General features: G+C 45.9%; 1 protein-coding gene across 1 annotated transcript; it reads right to left on the bottom strand.

The window, feature by feature from the left end:
* Window positions 1-762: 762 nt before the first annotated feature.
* Window positions 763-24206, bottom strand: LOC105566845 (guanine nucleotide-binding protein G(I)/G(S)/G(T) subunit beta-1). The gene is made up of 7 exons (XM_012021190.1): window positions 23652-24206; window positions 8570-9125; window positions 6519-6664; window positions 5867-6160; window positions 5279-5480; window positions 4947-5163; window positions 763-4765 (listed from the first exon to the last, which is right to left on the bottom strand). Exons 2-7 carry the CDS (start codon window positions 8624-8626, stop codon window positions 4659-4661), a joined length of 1023 nt encoding a protein of 340 aa, XP_011876580.1. The 5' UTR covers window positions 8627-9125; window positions 23652-24206; the 3' UTR covers window positions 763-4658.
* Window positions 24207-26485: the final 2279 nt, after the last annotated feature.

The raw sequence follows: 26485 nt of genomic DNA, 5'->3' as shown, positions 1-26485 counted from the left end.
TATCTCGAAAGATAACACAGCTCATTACAACAGAAGTAATGTAATTGCATGTATGTGTACAGACACCTCTCTTCATATTTGAAACATTTAGATGGAATGGAATGACTCGATAATAGGGCAAAGGAAACTTTTGAAATTCATCCCTGATTCAAATATAATGATTATCCATCGCTATAACTCGACGAAATTCGTCTTTCTACGTATTCCCTCAACAGATCTCGTCCGAAACAATTCTTCCTGTCATACGAATAATGAATCGGTGACGATGATTCTGCGACAGGGCCATCCACGAGATATAACGCAATTATATCGTATGAAACAAGAGCGATTTGTCTACCAACGAAGAAAATCGATACTTGGAATATTCACGTGTCTCGTGGAAATGTCCCCTGCCGCGAGATGACTATAGGCGAATGACCTAGGCTAACCGTCAATAATGATTAATTATCATATAATTTATATATACGTATATATATTTTTATATATAAAAAAGTGATGAAATCTTTGTAACTATCTACCATTTAACAGTAAAGACGTGTCTCGCTCTCAATTTTCAGTTGTCGAGTGAATGTACATCGCCCTTTCGAATAATGTTCACCGATATAATTCTTCATCGATGCACTTTTCACTCCACGTCTTAGTTGTTTTACACGGCCACGTCCTCTTGCGCATTTCTTTTTTAAACTTTAACAGAAGCTTGCACGTTAGTTAGTGTGTGTTTTATGTATAATACACGTATTATATATCGTAATTTATTCTTCATTTTGTGCATTACTTGAAAGAGGCAGTATTCCCGACGGCTTCTCGTCGTCCATCGTAAAACAAGTTACGAAAGTGTCGTCGGCACATTCTTCACGTTTCTTCCCTTTCTTTCCTCCTTTCCCCCCTTTTTTTTAACTACATTTACGCGTATACACTAGTGAAGATTATTCTATAATTGAAATAGGACCCAACGCCATAATTCTATACCTTAGCAGGGCATTACTTTACATTATGTAACGATTATGTAACAAAAAGAAAAAAAGATTCCCCGTGTTAAAGCCCAAAACGCAAAGATAATGTCAGGATAACGAAACCATAAGTCACGCGAAAGTGTCACTTACGGAGGGAGGAAACAGAAAGCGAAGAAGCGGTAAAAAAAATAACGGAAACGCCACGTTTGAGTCTTTTTCCAAATCTTTTTATTCTCTTTATATTCTTAAAAAGTTCAAAAAAAAGAGAGAAAAAGAAAAGGCTGATTTCATCAGAGCTGTTCTTATGCCGTTATTTTTCCCCCTGTATCGCTCATATTATTATTTATCTACCTGTGTGCCGAAAAGGAAAAATAAATTAAACAGTTAAAGTCAGTATACGTAATCTTTGCGAAAAAGGACACGTTAAAAAAAATTATTTCCGCTTAGTTTTACCTGCTGATCTTTTTTATTTTTTACGCGCTTGCCATTAATATGACTAGAGGCTTAATAACTTGTCAATTTTGCGTTACTCGTCGGTAAGACTATTTTTTCCATATTTGTACCAAAAATAAGAAACCATATCGCTCCAGGCTCCAAGGTACAAAAAGGAGAAAGTTCTTCCTTGGGAAAGCCATGGAACCGCGAAATGCAAAAAGCACAGATCTGTTTCCATTAGTCTGTTTACTAAATTTTCCTATTCCTTCGTAATTCTTTGCTTTAAGATATTATCCCGTCTCTCGTTTCAAAGTTATATCGAAAGTATCGAAAAGCGGACGCTTAATTCGCGTTTCTATTTCGCATTTTTAACGTAGCGCCCGATCTCACATCGAACTTTGGAAGAATTGTTAATAATATAAAGAATCGAAGGAACAAGGATCTCTTTCGAGACGAAGAAAGATCTTTTGCCCGTTTGATATCTAACAAGTATAAAGCATTACGTAAGCGAAATTAAGTTTATATGTACGTCTAAAAAAAGAACCGGTTTTACGAAATTCGAATTCGAGATGTGCAACATCTTTCGAAAATCGTCGAAGATTGATGCTCGCTTGCTCCGTAGCCAAATTACAATTTTGCTTTGTTCCACTGGGAAAGAAATTTTTCATTAGTCGCTTTCCGGAATCCACGTTTTTTTTCAATTTTTCAGATTTTAGCAACTGACACATCCCACCGTAATTTTTATCGTGATACTAAACAGCTTTTCACATATACAAATTATATATTTTATTTATAATTAAAACAAAGATTCATGGAACTCCTTTTGAATCAAGATATTCGTATAACACAAACAAAAAGTAAAACGCATCAATTTTATATATACAGATGTGTGTGTATGTGTAGTAAATGTACAAAATTCTTAAAAAAAGAAAATAAAAAAGACTGCCGGAACGTGGTTGCCGGAAGGCGATTGGACCATATAATCCTGCAATATTAAGAAAAACCATCGATCTTATGTACTTATATATTAAATATTAATAATTATAAATTACGATCATCATTAATATTAATATAGTATAATCATTATCATTAATATTATTATTTTAAATGCATACACAGTTTCAACATTTATTTCTGACAAAAAAAGGACAGAACAGGCGGGGGTGAAAGAAGAGGAAGGTAAGTAGTGACAGCGCGAAAGAGAAGTATATAGGTGAAAGTTATAAAAAAAAAAGCTATCGAAAAAAAATACAAATACGTACTTACGTGTGATAATATGTGATTTATATGACAAACAAAATGCGATAAGGAAAAAGGATTAAAAAAAAGATAATAATGACAAGGGAAAGAGAGAAAGTTTAGAGTCTCGCAGCCCTTTCTATCAACCTGGGATTCTTTGGGTCCTATTTCAAAGGTACTTTTAGCACGACTCTTTCGATCGAGAGCACGTGCCCACCTCGTGCACGAGAATTAATTGGCGTTTCAATCGACAGTGGGGAAGAGATACCGCCGAGATGATAGTCTGGGATTAATTCTTCACCTTCTCGCCGTTGCCGTAATCAGAGATAATTGGATAGGGGACGGGGAGAGAAGGTTAAGGTATAGACGCTATGAACTAAACGATTACACATTACATTAAACGTACTCGACACTTGACGCTGGCCCGTCATTTCATGCGATTTTAACGCGTTCGCGCGATGCAAAAGCAGACGAAACTCGATTTACTCTTTCCCGAACTCCGAAGCATCGCTCCTCGTATTCTCGTGATTCTTCCGTGAACGTCAACGTCCCGAGGAATCGAGTTATCTATCGATGGAGCAACTACGTTTAGCACTTGTTTCATTTATCCGCGCGTTTCGTGTCTCGTTTTTCTTTTTGATTGACAATTGGCCGCGCGCCTCGCTCTCATTTTCACGCTCTCACAGCTCTCTCTCGTTCGATCACTTTTACAACATGCTCAGTCGCTCTTGCACTCGCAAAAAACGCAGACGCGGGGCGGCCTATGGCAGAGGTCTATACAAAATAAATAACAATATATCTATGAAATCAATCGAGAGGGTCGTGGTGCTAGTAATAGTAATAATAGTAATAGTTGTAGTGGTGCGAAGTCGGCGTATTTTATCATGGTAAGAAAAGTGATCATCTCATCTTATTTTATATTTATATATATATATGTATATATCTCTCGCTCTCTCTTTTCTGCTCGACCACGGTGCTCGTGCACGAGGGCAAAGCTCGCGTGACGAGTGTGTGCGAATTGGATGTGTTTCGAGGCTGCTGGACGATCCGCACCGTTCCTCCGTTTTCGCGTGCAGGTGTACGCAATTCGCGTCGTGAATCTCCATCGATACACATGTGCGTTCAATGTGCGCCGTATAAACTCGAACGCATCATTACGAGACTATTATGAGGTTGGCTGTGCTCGTCTCTCATCTCTGAGTCACGACGCAATATTACATATCGTATCATGCCCGATAAAATCTCGTCTCGCGTATGAGAAATATAATCCGTAGCTAACCGCCGGAGCAACCGTTAACAGCGTTTCCTCGGCAGTGAACGCTTGAACCTTGGTTCGAGATGGAAATCTCTTGACGATCGTCGGCGCGAGATTGTCGTCCGTCCTTCGAACTTCGGAATCCTCGACTGGGAGTACCCCTGTGAGAATAGAACCATCGAGTCGCGGAACAGCACGTGCCTCTCGAAGGTTCGCGAAGAAAATCCTTGAGAAAGGGGAGGATAAAAAGAAAGTGCGCGCCCAATGCCGCAGAGAGCCCTTAACTGTCGGCGCTCGTTCTCCATTCTTAGACATCTCGTTCGTTCGCCGCAATGTATCTTCGTATTCGACCCAATTCGAGCCAATTCATCCTAGAAGCGTTGATATTCATGGTCCTTGTCGCCGACTTTACCACGTCGCCACGTCAAGTCAACTACGATGCGCTTGCCGCGGGAATCTTCTTTGTTACCACCACAACCCAAAACATTCTTGAAATCGCCACCATTGCTGTTGCCGCTGCTATCATGGGTCTTCATACGATCGTAATTGTTATTGTTGCTGCTACTGCTGCCGTTGCTGCTGCTACTGCTGCTGATCCGGTATCCAAAGTTTTTGATCAGCGTCAACTTCGGTGAACATGGCGGATTGTTCGCCAGCGTCGTGGCTGCTGGCATGCCGACTTGCTCGGTAGTCAGATGGTGGTACTTGATTCTTATGCTGTAAATTGGTTGACTGTAGTTGGTTCTTTGAAGGAACGTCCTTGGGAGAGCCCCAAGTTAGTTCCAAATGCGTAGGAACGAATCCCAGGAGCCTGTCGCCACCGCCATACCGTCTTCCGTAACGCCAAGACAAGACACACGATTGTCATGTCCAGCGAGAATTCCTAGGGAACAGAATTATGGTGAATACTTACTAATAAAATAGCAGCAGCTTTTACTTCAACAATCAAAATCGTTAGACAGAGCAAACTCGAAGGAAAAACGATTATAGAGAGAAGGGCCTCGAATAAAATTTCTCTTCTCTCTTAAGGAGACTATCGCTCGCGCGAGGTACCATCAACCTACCAGCTCGCTCCGTCTTCATAGAATCCCAAACGTTGCAGTTGAAATCGTCGTAGCCCGCCAGCAATAATCTACCGCTCTTGCTGAACGCTACGCTGGTGATACCGCAAATGATATTGTCGTGACTGTACATCGCGAGTTCCTGGTCCGCCCTAATGTCGAAAAGTCTGCAGGTCGCGTCGTCCGAGCCCGTCGCGAAAGCGTATCCATTCGGGAAGAACTGTAAATAATGGTACCAAATGTTCAAGCTAATCTTTAAATAAATCTCTTACGAAAGTGCATTAGTATTATCGTTAGAAAATAACACGGTTTCATTTCTTAATGGAATAGCTCACCGTGACGGCGTTTATGTCACTCTCGTGACCGGGGAAGGTCTGCTTACAGGAGCCCTCACGAATGTCCCATAACTTCGCGCTGGCGTCGCACGCACCAGACACGAAGGTGCGCGTATCCGGCGCCAACGACAGGGACATCACGTCGCCAGTGTGCCCGATAAACGAGGTGCACTGTTGGCCGGTTTCGATGTCCCATAAAGCACTGAATCAGAACAATTTGGCCTTCTAGTTCGCGCCATAATCTTCAGGAATCTTCATCGGAATCAATGATGGGAGGGATTTGAGAGTAGGAAGAGAAAGCAGAAATTAAATTTTTATCGCTTTCCACATTCTTTATCGTTTTTTAATAAAACGTATTCAACAATACGTCGATAATCGTATTCATGATTCTTTAAATTTTCTGAATCAAAAAATATAGGCGATCACTAAAGAGAGAGGTGTGCAATTTGAACTTTATTTTAGGCATTAAAATTTTCATGGATTTTACTTTGTTCTGCAAAAACAATTTATAACGTAGAGGATATAGAGGATTTTTCTGTTATATGGTAATTTCCGGTCGTCTGTCATGAATCTCCGGGTAATTCTTACCAAGACATATCGCCGGAGCTGGTGACGATTTGGTTGTCGTCATAGAATCGACAGCAGGACAAGTATCCAGTGTGACCCGGAAGTTCTCTGCTCACCCGCACATTCCCTTCCCTAGTTTTAAGACTATAGATGGAACAGATATTGTCCAACCCACCGCACGCTACGTAACTACCCGAGGGAGCGTACGCACAAGTCATTACCCATGATGACCGTAATGGGATCGCGTGAACCTTATTGGTAGTATAACTATCCCAAACGATCAGCTTGCCATCTTGCGATGCGGAGACTAGGTTCCTACGCACGAGAAGTATAAAATAAACGCCGGTGAAAACTCGTCACGATGAAGAGAAATCTCTAGTCTAATGACTTGGGGCCAGTTTCACAAACATCGGTTAACAGCTAGCCGAAGATTAATTGATTCTCTGTCTCTTCTTAGACAACTAGATAGAAAAAGGTAGGGAGTTGACTCAACTCTCGTTAACAATTAACCAACGTTTGTGAAATTGACCCTTAATAAGGCTAACACACTTTACAACAACGTAAAATACAAGACAAAGCTATATTTCTACTACAATTTTAACAATTAAAATGACCAACAGTTTTGCATGCTAATCGCCTTCTCGAATCATCGTGTTTGCATCTAGCGTCATACCTCGAGTCACTTCCCCAGTGCATCGCATAAATTTTAGCTAAGTGACCGCGCAGCGTACGTCTCGTTCGCATTTGTATGCGACCGATAGGTTCCATGCCCGATGTGGCCTGGGCCAAGGACGTGTCGCACGCTGCTTTCCTGGCATCCTGCGGCATGAGATCACAGGCAAATTTGTAAATTTGCGTCGGGATCTGCTTCTCGCGTTTGATCCCTAACACACGCGATAAAGCTCGCGATAACGTGATAAGAAAGAGGGATCGTCGCGTCGCGCGTGCAATTGTTCGTTACTGTTAGCCGCGTAAAGTATAACGAGGAAATCTTATCTGTACACCGCAGTGTTATTCAATGATAATTAAAGCCTCGAGATTTCACGTTGAAGCAGCATCTTAATTGGAACACACCGGCAGCGAATACACACCGATGCGAAAATTTAATAAATTCCACGTGAAAACTTCGTTTAATGCCATGCCCGCGTATACACGAGCTCGGCCCAAAAGGTCAAACGACGATCACGGCCGAAGTTGTCGGTGAATTAAATAGAATGCTGAAAAATTTTCATGAATTTCAGGGAATTAGAAAAAGGGAAGTTGCGGGACGAGGGGGAAAATTTCAATAAATGCTGCTCGCGTGTCTTTAGTCCGATATTATGCCGCAATGCTGCCTTTGGACTGACCTTTAAAATCGGATTATAATACAGTAGTACTTAAAGTGGCTTAATACTAAAGCATATTGGATATAACTCTTTGCCTTTAGTATGCGCCTAAAGATATACTAAAGATGTATATACGAGACTATTGCTAAGTGATTTCTAAAATAAGACCGCGCTACTCCGCACTTCTACAATTCGTTTTACAAGAAATTTTTACTGTAACTCGCCGTACATTTCATCGGCGGTGATATATTTGTTTCCCGATAAAATAACCTCGGGTAAATTAATTGTGCGATACTGATAAAAACTATATATATTATATATATCAAAAGTGTCACTTATTAAATCAACTGATGTGATATGAAAAAATCTTCATTCACAAGAAAATATTGTAGCATTCGCGGTATCCGTTACGCATGTTGGCTATTTTATTTAATAAACTGCGATCCAAAAAAAAATCGTACGCGTCATGAACAATTAGCAAAGTTGATAGAGTTATTTTCTTTCTTCGCGAGCGCATATTTCCGCGCATACCGTGCGAGCGCGTGCATTTTATACATGTATAAAAGGGGAGGGCAGGAAGGGGAGCAGAGAGAAGAAAGAGAGACGAATACATCGAGAGAAGAAACAAGACATGGAGTGAGGGAGAGAGGGATGGTGGCGTATTGATCAGAGAAGCGACGGTTATGCCGCGCCCTACCACCACCACACTACCACCACCTCTAGCCGGCTCCATATTCTCACAACTATACGGAAAGTCATTCGCCATAGAAGAATGTCTCTCTATCGTTAAAATTTACGATTGCCGCTTCAACGTCCAGAGCAAAGAATGTCGGAAAAGGAGTTACGTCAAATTGCAAAATCTGGTGCAAAACGCATAAGTCGATTCGATCAAATTTGTCGGAAAAGATCCAATTATTGATCTTTTTCTCTCACTCTTAAGAAGCCCCTACTTTATTGCAGGGTTAACGTATTCAGCGCGTCGCGTTACCAACGGATTATATTTCATCGCAAACGACTCATTGAATTTTTATTTCGTGAAATGCATTTATAGATGGCAATAGGGTAATTAATTATTCGCACTATTTTCAAATTAATAAAAAATATTTGGCAAATGGAACCGAGTTGGATATTTAAAACTGGATCTTTTTCTCTTAAGAAGCCCCTGCTTTATTGCAGGGTTAACGTATTCAGCGCGTCGCGTTAGCAATGGATTATATTTGATCGCAAATAACTCAATGAATTTGTATTCTTTTTGTTCATACCATTGTCAAATTGATAAAAAATATTGACAAATGGAACTGTGAGTTGGATGTTAAAAAATGTACCCACACGTTTTAGTAGTGTGTTAAAGAAAAGGAAGAAGCTGCAATCTCGAAGCAAGGAAGCGCAGGATACTTACCCGAATGGCATTCTTCAGCGTCTCCGCTTCTTGACGAAGGCTGTCGAGCTCGTTCATGATGTCTGGCAGATGATGCGCGTGCCTTACGAGCACCCGTTAACGGGTCCGAGGTACTAGGACGTCGCGCGTGCGAGAGGAGTCGGCGGGGCTCCCTCCTCTCGTCGGGGAGGGCTCAGAACGCAATTTCTACGATGATGACGGATGGCGGTGACTCCTGTCTGCGGCGCCTACTCTCCGCGGGGCCGGTGTCACGCCGTCGATAGCGTTTTCGGTGGCCGGTGGCGAACGCCCCCGGACTTACCACTCCCGTGAGGCAAGGTGAGAGGTAAAAGAAGAGGAGGTAAACGAAGGTGACGGGGATAGGGATGAAATTTGCGTCTCCTAATGAAATCGGGACTACCACCAGCCTCACCCGGCCCCACCTCCTCGCCCCCTGCCTTCGTTACTGCAGCGGCTTCCGCTTCCGCCGTTACCACCGGAACCTGAGCCAGACCACAGCTGACTTCTCCGCCCCTCGCGCCAACTTCGACACTGCCCGACGAAACCGTTGCCACCTCTGAAACACAAAACATCGAATGTCGGTCAGTCACGACTCGCTGACAAATGTGGGGTCTGAAAAATATTTCTGCTTATAATATCGACCGTATTTGATTTGCAAAAAAAGCTTCAATATCGTTGTCAAATCGTATAAGTAACAAGTGTCATTTGCATCTAGAACACATTCTATTTGTGGCCAATAAATACCTTTGAAAAATCGGTGCAAGTTGATAAATTGTACAGTATACATCGTACATGGTCGACAAATTTTTTGAGAGTTCCGATTTGCTTGTGTAAAACGAAAGAATGTTTCTAGACGCAAAGGGCACGTTACGGATCAGGCTTAAGATTTATCCTACGAAGAAGGCAAAGGTGTTGAATTAGTAGCCATTCCACATATCACGATACCGCGGAGGAGATAAACGGAACATTATACTTCATGTGGATGCAATTTTATCGCGTTTGATGGTCGAGTGAAACGAACAGACGGCATTCCTGAGCAGCCTTCCGCATACGTCTTCCGAGAACTACAGCAGTTTCTTAATGACTGCGATAGATAATCGCGTCGACTTCGCACGCGGCGCAAAATAGAGGCCTTGTGCACGCATGTCGCGAAAACTCACGCCTGAGGAAAGCCTAGAGAGTCTAACGATATAGGAACATTAGTGAAGCTTTATAAATATTTGTACTCCGAGAGTGATGAATTGAAGCTTAAATACACTTGCTGTATCGTCGTCTGGCTCGCCCGGCTCACTAATTGGCACGCGTGCCGCTTTCAAGTGTAACACACCAGTGAAAATAAATAGTTATTTCCAGATACGCGTAATGATTCGTATCGCTCACGTATTGAAGAAGATACTGCCACCGCGAGAGAAGCAAAGGCATGTTAAATTTGAAGCTCTGCTGCATCAGCGATCGCAACACCGATTTACAACTCGTACATCGCGTAGAGAAGAATCATACTAATTAGAAATGACAATACTAGTTGATAAATTGGTATGTCTTATCGTCGAAGAGAAGATAGAGTGTAGTATCGGCGCGATAATCGACAAATCGCGTTGAAATGGATCCAAGTCAAGGCAGGGCGAACAAACGCGCGCGAACATTTACGACAAACGCGACGAGTGTAACGAGCTTTTCTCTTTGACGTACCAAAAAGAGATGAAGTGCATTCGGCACTTGGCACTCGTCAAAGCGGGCCCGTTCATTCGCTCGGCTTGATCGGGATCCGGCCTTAGAGACGACTTTAATTAAAACGATCGGAGAAAATAATGGGAGAGCGCTTCTCTTATCACGCGTCACGCATGTCGGACGCATAAAAAAGGAGCAAATATAATTATCGACTCGCTAAAAATATTTTGGTTGTGTGGCGCACATAGATATTTTTATCGCGACCTCTCTCTCTCTCTCTCTCTCTCTCTCCTTCAAGTTCCCGCGACTCCGGAGATTCGAGTTCTCGTCAGCGCGTATTTTTCCTCGAGAAAAACGTCATCCGCGCGACGTACATCACCGTCACGGCGACGAGCGATCGGTCGACGCCGGTACGACTAGTTATTGCAATGTAATATCGATAAACTCGGAAAACCGATAATTGACTGAAAAGTACTGACACGTGTGTGTGTTTGCCACTTTCATTCTAGATAAGTTACACGATTTTCGCCGCCCAGTTTTGTTGGAAAAATAAATGTCGCACTTTTTCATTACTATGGAAAAAAAATGTATCGTTATGGAGAATCGATCGAAGAACAATTCTGTGCATCGATATTTTTCATTATTTAAAAATGTATCCCTGTATTCAAAATTTCGTCGAATTTCCTTTCGCTATCATATTCCAATATTTTTTATTAATATTTAAAATGAACATTTCGTTAATTTTGTTGAGAACAACTTGCAGATAGTGTTATCTCCAACCAAAATCAATTCAATTAAAGCAAAATCTCCAAACCAGAATCACAAGTTTATGATTTTCGCAAGCAGAGAGATATGAATATTATTACATCTGAAAGGTACAGAATATTCCCTTTAGCACACGATAGAATGGCGAAACAACAATCGATTACTTTTGCTCCGAGGGGGAAATCGTCGAGGGGCATTGTAGTATACCGTTTTGCGGCATTACTGGGCATTACTAGGCATTACTAGGCATTTTTAGGCATAGGCCTTGCTGGGGCATTATAAAGATAAAATAAGATAATAAGATAAAGTAATGCCCACTGGGCATTAGTGGGCATTACTTGATCCTATTAGCTTATTAAATCTTATTTATCTTGTTTTATCTTATTTTATCTTCATAATGCCCGAACTAATGCCCCCCAAAAAATGCCTAGTAATGCCGCAAATCTGTACACCACAATGCCCTCAGCGGTTTCCCCCTCGTTTTGCTCCGACCAATTTCTTCTTCTTACACGCAGATAAACAGATGTTCCAAATTTCATCGACGCGATTAATGCTGAAAAGTACTGACACGTGTGTGTGTTTGCCGCTTTCATTCTAGATAAGTTACACGATTTTGCGTCTCTCGTCGAGAGATAAGCGAACATCTCTCAAGTACATACGTAATCCTGGTTGTGAAAGTTCTCTCCCTACCATGCCGTTCGCGAGCTACCGTAACCGATCGTGTTGGAATAGTCACGGAGATCCGCGACGCGTCCTTCACCTCCGCGGGATCTTGCGACCCGGGGAAACCGAGGGTTGTCGATCCAACGCGAGGTGTTCTCATTTTCCGAATGGAGCTGGGCAGCGAGAGCGAAGTTCGGCGCACGCGCAAACGAGATCGGAAAAACAAGCACTTTTCGGAGAACCGGGATACGTAACGTGAATTAACTTGGCCGTGCTAATTGCAATACTCGTTGAAAATGTCGACGCGTCGACTCGGGGAATATCTCCGAGAAAATGCATCGGCCGTGAGAAAGCGCGAGGAAAAAGATCTGGCAGGCAGCTCAGGGAGGCAGAGAACAAAAAGACCGTGGGAAATATTTTCGCGCTATATCACAAATTCCTATCGCGAGTTCTCTCGGAAGAAACAAACTGGAGACCGCGAGAGTCGGGAAAATTTCGAGTCTCTTGGTTGAATTGAGTAAAGCAGATTGTATCACGGGAACATAGGAAGAGATTGGCGCTCGTCAATAAGAGAAAAGAAATAATAATAGCACACAAGTTGTGCACCGGCTTTCAATAAATCGATGTATAAATGAAGAAAAAGGTCAATTGTGATAAAACTGAACGCCGAAGACCGGCCTTTTCACGCAGCCTCGCGAATAAAATTATCACCCGTGGAGTTAACTTGCGTTTTATCCCGTTTCTGCTCCAAGATGTTCGTTCGCGGGGGCGAAGGGGTGGGAAACACGCACGTTGGATAAAACGCGGTTCCGTTGGAACGGAATCATTGCGATCCGAGAACGTTATCGACCAACACAATTCGACCCCGCGCGGCGAAGCCCCGGGGCCGAAATACGAAGGTCGGCGGAACCTCGGGGCTTTTACGCGTTATCGATAACGAGAAAGGGTGCTATTGACAACGGGGCGGTGCGACGTCACGCAGTATCGTTCTTCCGCTTTTCTCTCGCGACGCGCGCCATTGTCCCGGCTAATAGCGAGAGCAGGCAAGAATTCCACGGCGGCTTCGATCGACGAGGGCAGGGAGGGGAAAAAAAGAGGAAAAAAAAAGAGAGAGAGACGACGACGACGTCCACACGCTTACGAGGGCGTCGAGGTGGAAAGGGAGGTTTATACGCATCGATGGAACCCACTCGCTCCGTCCCACCGTCACCGCAACTGCTGTCAAAGGAGCGTCATCGAGGCCGCGGCGACATAACCTCTCGTGGAAGCCACCACTGCCACCGCCGTCGCCGCTGCCACCACCACCACCTCCACCACCACCAGCAGCAGCAGCAGGTCGAAGCAGACGACGCGCAACCCCTGCGGAAGCCTTGTCGCTCGTTACCGCCAGGTTGCGCCCGTCGGCACGCGAAGCCTCTCCTCCTCCGACGGAGAACGCCGCGGTCTTACTTCTGGCACCACTCGCAACACCGTGGCAGGCCACTGCGGAGGCACACACTCGCACGCACGCACGTCAGCGCGAGTAAGGGCCGCCCGCTTTTTCCGTCGCGTTTCGCACGCAACCGTGAAAGCGCAACGCGAATCGATGAACAACGTCGTTGCAGCTCTCGCCCCACTCGTCCCGGCGCCGTCAATCTTTCTCTCTTCTATCCATTCACCCTGTGCGCTCTCGTTCGACTCGCCCGCTCGTCCTTGCACCTGCGGCGAGCGCGTGATTCGCGGACGCGGAAGGACGGACGTTTCAACCGCGCGCCGCCAACGTCCGGACGAGGGGAGGCCGGTTAGCGGCGTGGAAAAGCGAGTCCGGCGACTCGTCGACGGAAGAGAGCGACGTCTCGACGAACCACACCCAAGGAAGGACGTGGTTTCAAGAGAAGGCCGGCCGGGAGGACGAGTCGCCGGGAAGTGGGAGAGACGACGCTGGCGCCGTACCGACCGGCCGACCCGGCCCGTCAAGAGGACGCCGTCGTCGCTGCCGACGATGACAGGTTGCTGCACGAGCCGCCGCTGCTGTCGTCAGCAGCCTGATCATCGAGGCGAGTCGCCGGCTCGATCACTTGCAAGGCCTGTGTCCACGATACTACAACTTGGTCTGCGGCGGCCGTAGGTAATGAGATATTATTCGAGTTCAGCGCCTTTAGACGCCTAAGATCTATCACAATTTAAACATACACTTGTATATGTATTGTATATTCTGTGAATACATTCTTGCTGTTGACCATACACAATCGCCGTCTGTTAAAGACCTGCCTCACCTTGCGATCCTCTGCCGAAGAACAGCCGAAGACGCTACCACTGCGCTACTACGGGCTACAACTAGTCCCCATATGGTTCAAGTTCTAGCTCCGAGAAATGTGTGGCCAATCAGCTTGCAGCTTCAATGGATGTGCGGTAGTCGTAACCGCGGAATATTTCATTATGAAAAATTGAACAAGATAAAGCGTGTCCCTCGCTCTAAAGATATTAATGGCGATTATCGATATGACGCATGCACATCGATTAGGGATGCGATAACAATCGGGGCTCAGATCAAGAACGTAGATTAGCCTTGAATCGACATTGGTCAATCACCGTATCGAAGTGAGGCTGGTCCAAATCGATACTACCATTCAAAATAGCTCGTTGTATCGGGGCTGACGGATGGCAGCGCGCCAAGCGTCAATCAATGATCAAACTCGGTCTTTGAATGACGAAAGGATTATTTTCGCAACGAGAGGAATACAAGACGTGTCACTTTGTGTCTCTTTGCGAGCTGTGTCTATGTGGTGATTTAACGTACGGACTTCTCGGCGATTTAAAAAAGTGGTTGACGACATTTCATTCAAATAGAACTCTACACGCCTCGAAGCAACGTACTTGACGGTTCGTTATCGTGCGACTCGATCGTAAGACTGAACACTTGGCAACCGCTTATTATCCTTTCTACTGTAAAGCCAACGGCACACGACACTACTTTGCCTACTGGATTTCTTGCAAGATTCCTTGCCAATAACGATGCAAAGTTTCAGATCAGATGACTCAGGGCTAAATTCTGGTTGGCTCTCGCGAGCGATCCAGTGGACAAAATGGTATCGTGTGCCGCTGGCTTAATCCGTACACCCAAACGTGGTCTCGTCCGCTAAAGAGAATCGTTCTTGACGCCTTCGATAAAAACGCAGCGCCGAGAAGTGGCTCTCGCGGTCAATTGTGCGTGCGAATTTTACTAGCAGCCGTTCTGCGGACGAGACTGGCGCGACAAACACTCGAGCCCGACGGAAGAACTCGTTCATTATCAAACATTCCCTAGGTCGGCTCTCCCTTCGGCGAACTCCCGGATGCGCGAATGGGAGCAACAGTTGAGCCACGCGGGTCAACGTCCAATGCACCGATCTCGCTCTTTCGCTCTCCTCCGCTGCGTCTCGTGGCAATCCGACCGCACACGAGCGGCGGGACTGCCAAGTACCCCACGCCGAATACGTCGCCGATGCCTCTGGCAAACGACTCTTTGGGGTGAAAGGGGAGTCTCAGGCGGTAACGCGCGCGGTGCGACAGTTGGCCGGCAGACCGGCAGGTTCACCGACGTCGCACCTGCCGTCAGTCCAATGTTTCTGGTTACTCGGCTAATCGCTCGATGATTTATCATCCTCATGCTCGGTAAGCCGACAGTGTTCGAACCTGTGTGCCGTAATTTTCCATCTAACCCGATGCGAGCTACGGACCTAACCGAGGGGTAAACCGCTGGCCAAAATCATGTACACCAATGCCTACTAATGCCCAATGGGCGTTACTTTATCTTATTATCTGATTACTGCCCAGTAATGCCGCAAATCTGTACACCACAATGCCGTCAGCGATTTACTCCTCGGACCTAACTTACGACTCTCGTGGTCGCTCGATTGGGGACTTGGTCTACAATGAGTTGTTAGTCGGAAGTGGAACTATATGCTGATCCTTTGCCCATCTGGGTGGAAGAAAAAGGACCGACATATAGTTCTGACTTCTCACTGACAACTCATTGTAGACCGGGCCTTAACATTTCCGGACCCCGCGTCCCGATTCGGTCTGATCAAAGTGCGTATATTCGTCTTAGGACCAGTTTCACAAACGTCGGGTAACTGCTAACCTCAATTGATTCTCTGTCTCTTGTTAAATAATAAAATGGAAAGACCCTTGTGAAACTGACCCTTAACGGAAGTAAATTAATAATGGACAGACTACTATCCGCCTCCCTCCGAAGTTGCGAGTCGTTCGAGTTACGTCCCGTCGGGTTAAACTCACGGGTTAGTCCATAGAAAGCTAATGTCTCACTTTGGCACGGAATCATCGACGTCTTAAAATACGCCGTGACGCAAGTGCATCGATCGATCGATCAAGGCTCGCCCGAGCCTGCGACTCGCACTAGTCTGCTTTTTTTGAGCGTATGTGTGTGTTTTTTTTAGTAACATTCGTCTCGTTATTTCACCCAAGTAGCGAGACAGAAGTAGCAGATGCGATACACGTTTGGGTCATCGAATCTCGAGTGGAGGGGGAGATGCGGCACATCTCCCGCGGCGCGACGAGGAGAGAGGCAGATACAGGTGAATGACGTCAAGAGGTTGGCAGTGACGTCAGAAAGTAACCTGGAGCAGCAGGCCGCGTGGCGTTGCTGATCGCCCGCTAATTTCTAGATGCCGGGGGGGGGGGGGGGAGACGGACACGTCCTCGTTTCTATATTAGGACCTAATGCAATATCCAACGGGACGTTCTTTTCTTCTCACCTTTTTTAAACGCGCCGTCGCGTGGGAGTCGCGCGAAAAAAGGCGGACGATGAAATGTGCGAGTTTATTTAGAAAAAAAAACGTAGAAAACGCCGTCGTACGGCCGAGGATAAATGCACGTCTAAATGCGCATGTGACTCTCGATTGGTCGCATGCGGGGCAACTGGACCGTGTAAATTACATTCAATACGCGGCCTGGTGTATAATATTGATCGTGCAGCATCGACATCAATGAACGGCATTTATACCGCGAACGTGGTTCTGCGCTAGAAAATGAAATCGCCGGTGCTACTTTTATGAATGAAAATCGTGCCGCGGGAAGAAAAGCGAGCGACGACACTCGCGGCGAGCGAGGACTCCCGGCTAGGTGAGGTCTCGCGGCGAATCGAGTTGGCCGAAACTCGCCGGGAGATTAAACGCAACGATAATCGCGTCCCGGCGGTTTTATCGCGACCAAATACAGCTCGCAGAACTTGCGGCGCTAAACCCTGTCCTAGTTTAATGCAGTCGCATGACGTCATTAGGCGTGCCAAGAAGAATCGTTTAACCGCATAAAGCGCATCTGTGAGATTTTTTCCAAGTGTCAGCGGCGCCCCAGTTTCGCTGATAGTTTCAGATAATTCGCCCGACGTAATAACCACTGTATAAAACTCGCGAGATAGCGGCAACATTTCGTTCGCGATGTTAAATTTCGCGGAGGGACGTCGGGCAATTTGCACGATTTAAACGGAACCCCGGGCGCGCCAAGAAAATTACAATTAAGACAATTATTCGAGCTAACAAGAGCCTTTTCTTTCTTTTTCACCGTTGCTCGCCACGTCCACGAATAACTTTCCCCGCAAAAAGGGCCGATATCTCGGCGGCTGGCGGACAGAAGGGCGCGATAAAAACAGGACGTGAGCCCATGGGAGAGAAGAGGAGGGCCGACGGCGGAGTGACCGAAGGGGGAGGAACTTGACTACGAGACACATCATCCAGCACGAATACGTTGACCCTTTCGCATTCGATAAGCAGCGCGACCTACTAACCGTCCTGTGAGCGGCGGTCGCTGTTAAGGGGAACCGTCTGCGGTGTTTTCCGGAGAGAAGCTCACCGTCGTCACCGCCGCACATCCGCCGCGATGAAATGCCACGCGGAACCGCACGCGAGTGGAGTAACAGCGGTCCCAGATGGGTCTCGGCCGCCCACGCAAACACTACGTGCGAGAACAACGTTCGGTTTGCACGATACAAAGCAAAGGGGAAGAGGGATAGCGGCAGACGCGCCTTTGTTAAACAGAAATTCAACCGCTCCTCAGAATTGAGTCGACAAGAAGCCAATAAGGATTCAGAGTTTTGGATCAGGTGACGCTCGGAGCGAAATCCCGATTGGCTCTCGCGAGCAATTCAATCGGCAAAATAGCACCGTGCGCCGCGGACTTTAATCCAATTCGCGGGAATAAATTTTGCAGAGCGCGGTGCCGGAACTCGAGATCAAAGTATCCAGAACTGAGAATCGATTTACGTCAAGGCGGAATAATTCAGAGTGTCCTATAAATAGGACCGAAGGAATGTAGCGATACGAGATGCGTTGTTACACGCGAATGGAAGCGTTCGCGAAACCCGCCTCTTATCGAACGCACCGCGTTCCGATGAGATCTCGTGGGAATTGAGGAAACACGGGCGATTTATCGCGACGTGCAATCGATTCCCGGGCCCAGCTGAATCGGGAGTGCCGATAACGCAGATATCATCACCGGCGCGTCTCAAGTGGGACGCTGTCAATTGAGAGAGCTCGAGACGCCACTTGTCTTGAGCGCGCGCGCACGCGCGCGACGACGGCTTTATATTCCGAAGCAATTAAAGCCGATTAAGACAGCTGCAGCCGGCAATTGGCCGGCCAATTCCAAGACGGAATGTGACGCGTCGCGGGAAACGCGTTTTTTTTCCCCTCTCCCGTTGCCGACAACGGAACGTCGTCCGGCGCTTCTCCTCGTTATAGGTCAATAATACTGTCGGTATTAACAAATACGATTGAACAGGTGCGATTCATATTGATGTAGAATATTGACGGCGATCCGGACTTCTTGATTCTCGAGCATCACGAGCCGCTCTGTGGCAGGGACATTGATAGTACGTGGGTGATTTGATAAGTAACTTGGTTCGCATACTAATAGAGAGAGAGACACACAGCGACATTCGTATATGTGGCCTAGAGACCCTGCGAGCGAGAGAGAAACATAGGCTATCTCACTCTTCTACGATTCTACGATCGGAATTTGACGAACTCTTATGGGCAGTCTTTGATTATAGGGTCTCTAATGTGGTCATAAAGTTTCCGTCTTAAGGATGAATACTCTATGGTCACAAGTCATTCTGATGCTCATTCGTTGTTTGGCAGTTACTTAAACACAAGCGTTTTAAGTGCCACTAAGAAATTAATCCAACCATTCATGTAATACTGATTGTGAGAGGATATATTTAGATTAGGTTACAAAACTGAGCTAAAATATTGTCAATACTAATCGCATAAGGACCGTATTAGAGTCGCTCGAATCAGAGTCTGGCCAACAGATGGCAACTTCTGATTGGTCCTTCTTTTTCCGGCCGCTCCCGAAAGAAAGAAAAACTAAATAAAAAGAAAGAGAAGGAGAATTTTGCCAGAACTGGCCAGACCGAGGGGTAAACCGCTGATATAGCACTGTGGTGTATAGATTTATGGCATTACTGGGCATTAGGCCTTGCTGAGGCATTATAAAGATAAAGCAAGACAATAAGATAAAGTAAAGCCCGCTGGGTATTAGTAGACATTGGTGTACATGATTTTCATCAGCGGTTTATCCCTCGGGCTGGACTCTGCTCCTCTTCTGTCGCGTTAAACTAAGGCCGAGTCTACAATGAGTGTAGTAAGCCTGAAACCATAGGAAAATGACCAATCACAGTCAATTATTCTCCTCGTATTCGACTGTGATCGGTTAATTTTTAACAACTTAAGGTCTCGGCGATCTCAACGCGACACCTGTAACGGGGACGACAACGCTCGCTCGTCTATTATCAAATCGTCGCTTTTCCCAGTCTCGACTCATTGTGATCGTTAACACCGCGACCTGTCGTTTAAAGTTTATTGTCCGAGAAATGCCAAAGATCACTCGCGTAAGAACCGAGGATCGCGGGCTATGCCTTCCTTCGCTGCAGGTCATCGTCTCCCCTGTATGACTAATCCCCGTTTTTACCAACATCGTTTAAGGCTGATATATTACGTGTCGTAAGGCAAAAGTTGATTAGCTGCAGAATAGAAAAGCTCTCGAGTCTCCAGACATTGTCTGTCCAGTCAACACGCTTGAAAAATTTGTCGCACGACAAATGTAATATTATCTTAACTTCGATCTCAGTTAAATTCATCCTTTGTCTCTTTCTAATTGTCCCCTTAAAAAGAAACAAAAGATCGTTTATATATGAACTAAGATCAAAATTACACAATGTTGATGAAAACCAACGTACGGCGAAATTTTTAAGCGTGTTGATTGGCTGCAGAATAAAAAAGCTCTCGAGTCTCCAAACATTTTCTATTCTGCAGCCAGTCAACACACTTGAAAAATTTGTCGCACGACAAATGTAACATTAGCTTAACTTCGATCTCAGTTAAATGCATCCTTTGTCTCTTTCTAATTGTCCCCTTAGAAAGAAACAAAAGATCGTTTATATTATATATAAACTAAGATCAAAGTTACACAGTGTTGATGAAAACCAACGGGTAAGACGATCGTAAGTGAGACGATTCCCGATAAAATTCGCGATAAAAGTTACGGTAATAAATACGGTGAAAGGTAAAAGGAGGAAAAAGCAGATCCGTTCGACGGGGCAAATTATTGCGCGATGGAATGCTTTCGGGAAATCCGGCGGACGTCAGAGTTCCTGTGCTCATAAAACGACGTTGCGATGTTTCAAGATTTGTTAAAGCGATAGAAAAATGCGGGATTTAAATGTACCACTTTTCTGAGCTGAGGCTAAAGTCGCTCGTGCGATAAAAAATATCTGTCGCCCTACGAGTCGAGCGAGTACGCATTTAACGCTAACAGAAATCGAATATAATCGCTTGTCATTTGTTATGTAAGAAAATTCAGAGACTTGCATCACGCTTTCCGTTCTTGGAATGAATGTCTCGCGGAAAAGGTCCGGTGGAAGCTACCAGTTAAAGCGGGAGCAAGAAACACCCAATTAGTCACGTTATTCAACCGTCTTTTATCACTTCCATTTACGATTTCTATAAACTGGCTCCTGACATTTGCACTAAATTCAGTGGTTCTATTTTCAACAGATGAGTAACGCGATTTGCCGCGTCGTTCAATCAATTGTCTTAACGAAGAAAACGCCACGATTTTGTAATCAACGATCGTTTTCCTCGATTATCACATCGAGCTTAGTTCCGCCAAGATTAAATCGAACAGCGCCGCCAATTTCACCGCAGAGTTTCGTCGACGACGAGAGGCGCGTTTTCCTTTCTCGTTTCCCACGGAAAAGAATACGGGCGGTTTTCCTGTCGGTCTTCACGCCTCTTAGGCCTGATTACAATGTGCTCCTTGCATCTAGAAACATTCTATTTTGTAGCCAATAAATACGTTTAAACAATTTGTGCAAGTTGATTAACCGTACATTATATACTGTACAATCGTACGTTATCGACAAATTTTTTAAGCGTTTAGACCGAGGAGTAAACCGCTGACCAAAATCATGTACACCAATGCCCACTAATGCCCAGTAGGCATTTCTTTATCTTATTATCTTATTTTATCTTTATAATGCCCCAGTAAGGCCTAATGCCCCAAAAATGCCTAGCAATGCCCAGTAATGCCGCAAATCTATACACCACAATGCCCTCAGCGGTTTCCCCCTCGGTTTTGACCGAGGAGTAAACCGCTGACCAAGATCATGTACACACAACAATGCCTACTAACGCCCACTGGGCATTACTTTAGCTTAATATCTTCTTTTATCTTGTTTCATCTTTTTACATTCTTTGTAATGCCCCAGCAAGGCCAAATAACACCCACTAATGGCCAGAAATGCCTAGTAATGCCCCAAATCTGTACAGCACAGTACCCTCAGCGATTTTGACTTGCTTATATAAATTTTTCTAGACGCAAAGAGCACATTGTAGATTGGATTTTCAGCTCTCCAGAAACATTTTATTTGATACAAACAAATCAAAACGCTGAAAACATTTGTCAACAATGTACAACATTCAACGTACAATTTATCAATCTGCACAAATTTTTCAACCTATTTATTGGCCACAAGCCGAATGTTTCTGGACACGAAGAGCACGGGCTTTGCGGATCGGGCTTAACGCGGCGAAAATCTAAGCGAGTCGCGCCGAGATCGAACGAACTTGGTTTCCGCGAAAATATTACAGATTATGTAAAAGCGACTCGCGTTATGCGCATTGTGCGCCGCGAGATAACCCGAGACGTCAGACAAACGTCACAGGCGTCGCTTTGCCGAAGCCAGAACCGGTGTGCCGACGAGACGACGTGACGCGCAAACATTCCCGAAGACGAGAGCGTCGAAAATTACGGCCGTGTAATTTCACGAATCATCAAGGCGAGCCACCTTCTTAGCATTCGTGCATCACGTGTTTTTCTTGCATTTTTCCCCCCGATGCAAAAATTCAGAGCACCGCGATTTCTTTGAAAAGGCTCGCAGGAATGCCTGGACATTTCTATAACGTATTGCATAATTACAGGAATGTCCGAGCACTTCTGCCTGTCTGTTTACGAATAGGTGCACGGAGAAAAGAAATTGCCGATACGACCGAGTACGTTTAATTGGCGCTCGGCTTCTCAGTTCAAACATTTCTTTTTAAATGGAACATAAGTAGAGGAAAGTCCCTTAATATGAGACGGGCCCCTAATACGAGATAACATAACGACGGTTGATAGTGAAAGGTCTCTTTCGCTCGGACCTTAAAAAAAGTGCACCAAGAGAATTTTCTCTCAAAATTTATCCTTCACTTTAGCAAACTGTATAGAGGAAAGTCCCCCATTGCGAGCCTCCTGATACGAGATAACGGAGTTTCTGCTAAATTACTTAATAGACGTCATCTGTCGGTTCCACCATGAATTTATTGGCCCTCGGAGTGGAAAATTGATTGTTAGATCGTGTAATCGTCGCGAAAAAAGACTTGTGATTGAATTTGGACGTTGAAAACCCGCTGTCTCGTATTGGAAGCCGATCGTTTGAAAAATTTGCGCAAGTTGACATATCGTACGTTAGTTGTATTGACTTGCTTATATAAAATAGAGCGCGTCTAATGACAAAAAGAGCACATTGTAGATTAGACCTGGTCGCCACGCGCGGTTGAGTCGAGATATAGGTTCTTTTTGTTCGTTTATTGTCACCATACAGATTTGCCAGTCTAGGTCGTTTTAATTCTTGATTAGGTGCTTTTTCTCGGTGTAGGTACTCGAGGTAGACCAGCTCGATTTTGTTAACGATTGCAGTGCAGTCGGAGCCTGCGGTCGCGTCCGAGTGGAGAAAATTGGAACGGTTTCGCAGGAAAGTGAGTAGGAGCGAACGAGGCGACAGCTTTCATTGACGTATCGCGAGTGCTCTCACAAATATCCCACGGCGGGGAAAGTCTCCGGGCACGCAGGAGGAGTCTCGTTATCGCCGACTCTCTGACTCACCGCGGTCGGAATGCTCTTTCTTTCACTAAAAAAGAAATCGTCCGAAAGACGCGCGACCGCGAGAGGCCTCCGGCTCGTGATCTCGCGCGGAAGTCCGCTCCAATCAATGATCCCATCGATAATACGTCCAGACCCCACGTAATCGCGACGCTCGATCTATTTCCGGACGCGGCGGCCGGCGCGACGGTTTCGCGCGAGCGACGCGACTCCCCCGGAGTCGGGATCGCGAATGCCAGGCGCTTGGCGAGGAAACGCGCGGCGAGATCGAAGGATCGGCGTTGACGGGCGAGAGCCGCACGGAGACGCGGGAGGATAAACCGGGCCGTCTCCGTCCGGGCGGAGAGAATCGACGGGGATCGGCGTCGCGTCGTCGCCGGGACCCGCCGGGAGAGGACCGGCGGGGCGGCGCGCGATCGAAATAACGGCGAACGGCGAGAGATTTTGACAGAGAGCGGTAGGCCTAGGCGGCCGCCATGATGGCTCTCGGCGGTTATCGAGTCGCGCGAAAGGGCCGGCCGGAGGGGACGGCGCGCATCCGGAAGTCGCGAGGAGCCCCGGGACACTGAACCGCGACAATATTACATACCTGGAGCTCCCTGACGGAGCAGCGGTCGCCGGAATTGCTGGCCCTCGTCCCTCTCTCTCTCTCTCTCTCTCTCTCTCTCCCCTTTCGCACCCGCTCCCTCTGGTTCTTCCTCGTCGTTCTCGGCTCTCACATCGATGACTACGCACTTTCCTCGTCACACCTTCTCTCCGCCTCGAGCATCGACGTTACTCGAGTTTACTCGCCGTACTTCCTCGAAGGGCAAACACCACCACTGGCACCCGTCGTTCTCTTTAAGGTTAACCGTCGCGACGACAGGTACACCGCGACCACGACGACTACGACGATGACGAGAACGACGACGACGACGGCGACGACGACGACGACGACGACGGCCGACGGCTGCCGTAACCGCTACGCGCTACCGCGACAGCGTGGAGCCGAGCCGGAGCACGCGATTGCCGGACGCGCAACCTGAACGTCTCGAGATCCGCGGACGACGGCCGGACGTCGGCGATTGTTTTCATTCGACGACACACGGAAACTCGACTCGAACTCGAGGGCAAGCGGAGCTGCTGCTGCTGCTGCTGCTCCTTCACGGCTCTGGCGGGCGGCAGGCAGGGCGGGGCTCCGTGCTTCGACTCCCGTGAACCCCGTGCGGCAGCGAGCCGCAGCGCCGGCAGCCGAACGTTATCGAGCGCCGCCGGAGCCGCCCGACGCCGGCCCGGCCGGCTCCGCCACGGTTTTCAAACGGAGCCGGCGACTCGCGGCGTAGCGCGCGCCGCGCCGCGCCGCGGCGGGCGGCGCGCGGCGAGTCTCGCGTTCGCTACGTTCGCGGTCTTTTCGCCCCGAACTTTTCGCGCCTCTCCTGTGCCAGGACACGACGGAGGATCGTCCCACGACGCGACGGACGAGGGGCCCGTGAATACTCCAGCGGCGGCAGATCGAAAGGTGAGTGCCGGGGGCAGTTGCGACGCGACCGTTGATATCTCGCCACTCAATAGTTGTAGTTTACACCGAGGGGGGGAAACGGCTGACCAAAATCTTGTACACCAATGCCCACTAACGGCCAGTGGGCATTACTTTATCTCATTTTATCTTTATAATGCTCCAGCAAGGCCTAATGCCCAACCCAGTGAGAAATGATTCGTCGATCGACGTCGAAATGATGTCGAATCGACGTCAATTCGACGGTGTCGATGTCGATTCGACGTCGTTTCGACGTCGATCCACGAATCATTTCTCACTGGGAAACTAATGCCCAAAAATGCCTAGTAATGTCGCAAATCTGTACACCGCAATGCCCTCGGTTTACATCGATCGTTTGATGCGCGTATCAAATAGGGTATTTCAGCCGATCAGCCAGCGACTAAATCCATTTACTTGTTTACTATTTGATACGCGTATGAAACAACCGGTGTAAACTAGGCCAATGCAAACGGACACTTTGCGTCAGGTTGACGGCAGAGGACGATCCGTAAACCGCTTAGCACGTCCGTCTTTCTACGCAAAGTCGTGAAAGGCTGTATTGCATACGGTTCGCGTTTTCCTCTGCCTTGCCTTGCGCCTGCGACTAGGCAAATCTCGGCGTTTACGAATCCTCCTCCGCTATTAGCCTCAGGAGTGAATCTTTCGCGCGGCGACAGTTAAGTCAGCGGTATACGATGCTCTTTCTTCCTCTTCGCTTGCAATCTAGTAAATTACTAAAAATTCCGAGTGCTCAGGACGACGTCCCATCCCAAGTGGAACATATTGGTCGTGAAAACATCAAGATGACATAATTTTTTTATCATTTTTTATGCATCACGCACAGAGAGAACGGTTTCTTTGAATTTAATAAATTTTATTAGATTCAAAGAAATTTATCTTTTGGAATAGTCGAAACAAACCAATTGTTGTTTCAATCAAATATGATTATTTGACCTTTCAAATAATAAATAGCTTTACTTCAACTAAAATATTCGTTTAATAAATGGATAGGATTTATTTGACCTAAAGATATTGTTATTTCATTAAAACAATATATTTTTTTTCTGAAAAAAGATTAATGTTTCATTTAAATAATTTTTTCTTTTATTCAAAGAAGTTTATTATTGCGTTTAAATATATATACAACGTAAGTAGAGAAACCGTGATTTCTACATCTGTGTCTCTGTCCTACTACCGCATAAAGGATAGACCATTAGATGATTAAACTGCGTCTACTGATGCGGTCGTTTATATGTCTGGCAGCCGTGATTTTACTTACGAGTTCGGCGGCCATCTAGTGGCGGCACCAGACTTTATAATCGCCTGGCCAAATAATATAATTATTTAATTTAAAGATATTACTTCAAATAATATTGTCTTTTCCATCAAATAATAGAGATTGTTTGAACGAAACAACAAAATTTGTATTCAAACAAATAATGTTTCATACAAGCATACGATGTTTCAGTGAAACAAATTTCAATCAAATAAATAGGAATACTAAATCCAAAGAAACCTTTTTCTCTGTGCGGTGATGTCAAAATAGCCCACCGAGAGCACCTATTTGTGACATCATTAAGACATCAAAATCTTGTAAAAATGATCTTGTTTTATAAAGCAAAGCTAATTAAATGTTATACATTAAAAATTAATTAAAGTAATATAAGATAAACAGAATATATGACTGATCATGTCTGTAATAATATATTACTATACACATCACGAATATCATAAAACAGCATATCATAAATCAGTCGTTGCAAAGTAAATCTTGATGTCGATAATTTTATGACATAAAATTCATCATTTTAATGTCGCATTGACATTTTTGTGATTAACTTGTTCCACTTGGGATGGAGCGGAATACGCGGAAGCGGAATACGCGGAAGCGGAATCAAATCGCCAAT

The sequence above is a fragment of the Vollenhovia emeryi genome, unplaced genomic scaffold, assembly GCF_000949405.1.
Source record: "Vollenhovia emeryi isolate VEMERY1.0 unplaced genomic scaffold, V.emery_V1.0 DF939142.1, whole genome shotgun sequence".
Classification (NCBI taxonomy): Eukaryota; Metazoa; Arthropoda; class Insecta; order Hymenoptera; family Formicidae; genus Vollenhovia; species Vollenhovia emeryi.
The sequence above is the reverse complement of the archived record's forward strand: the minus strand, read 5'-3'. Positions and strand labels throughout refer to the sequence as shown.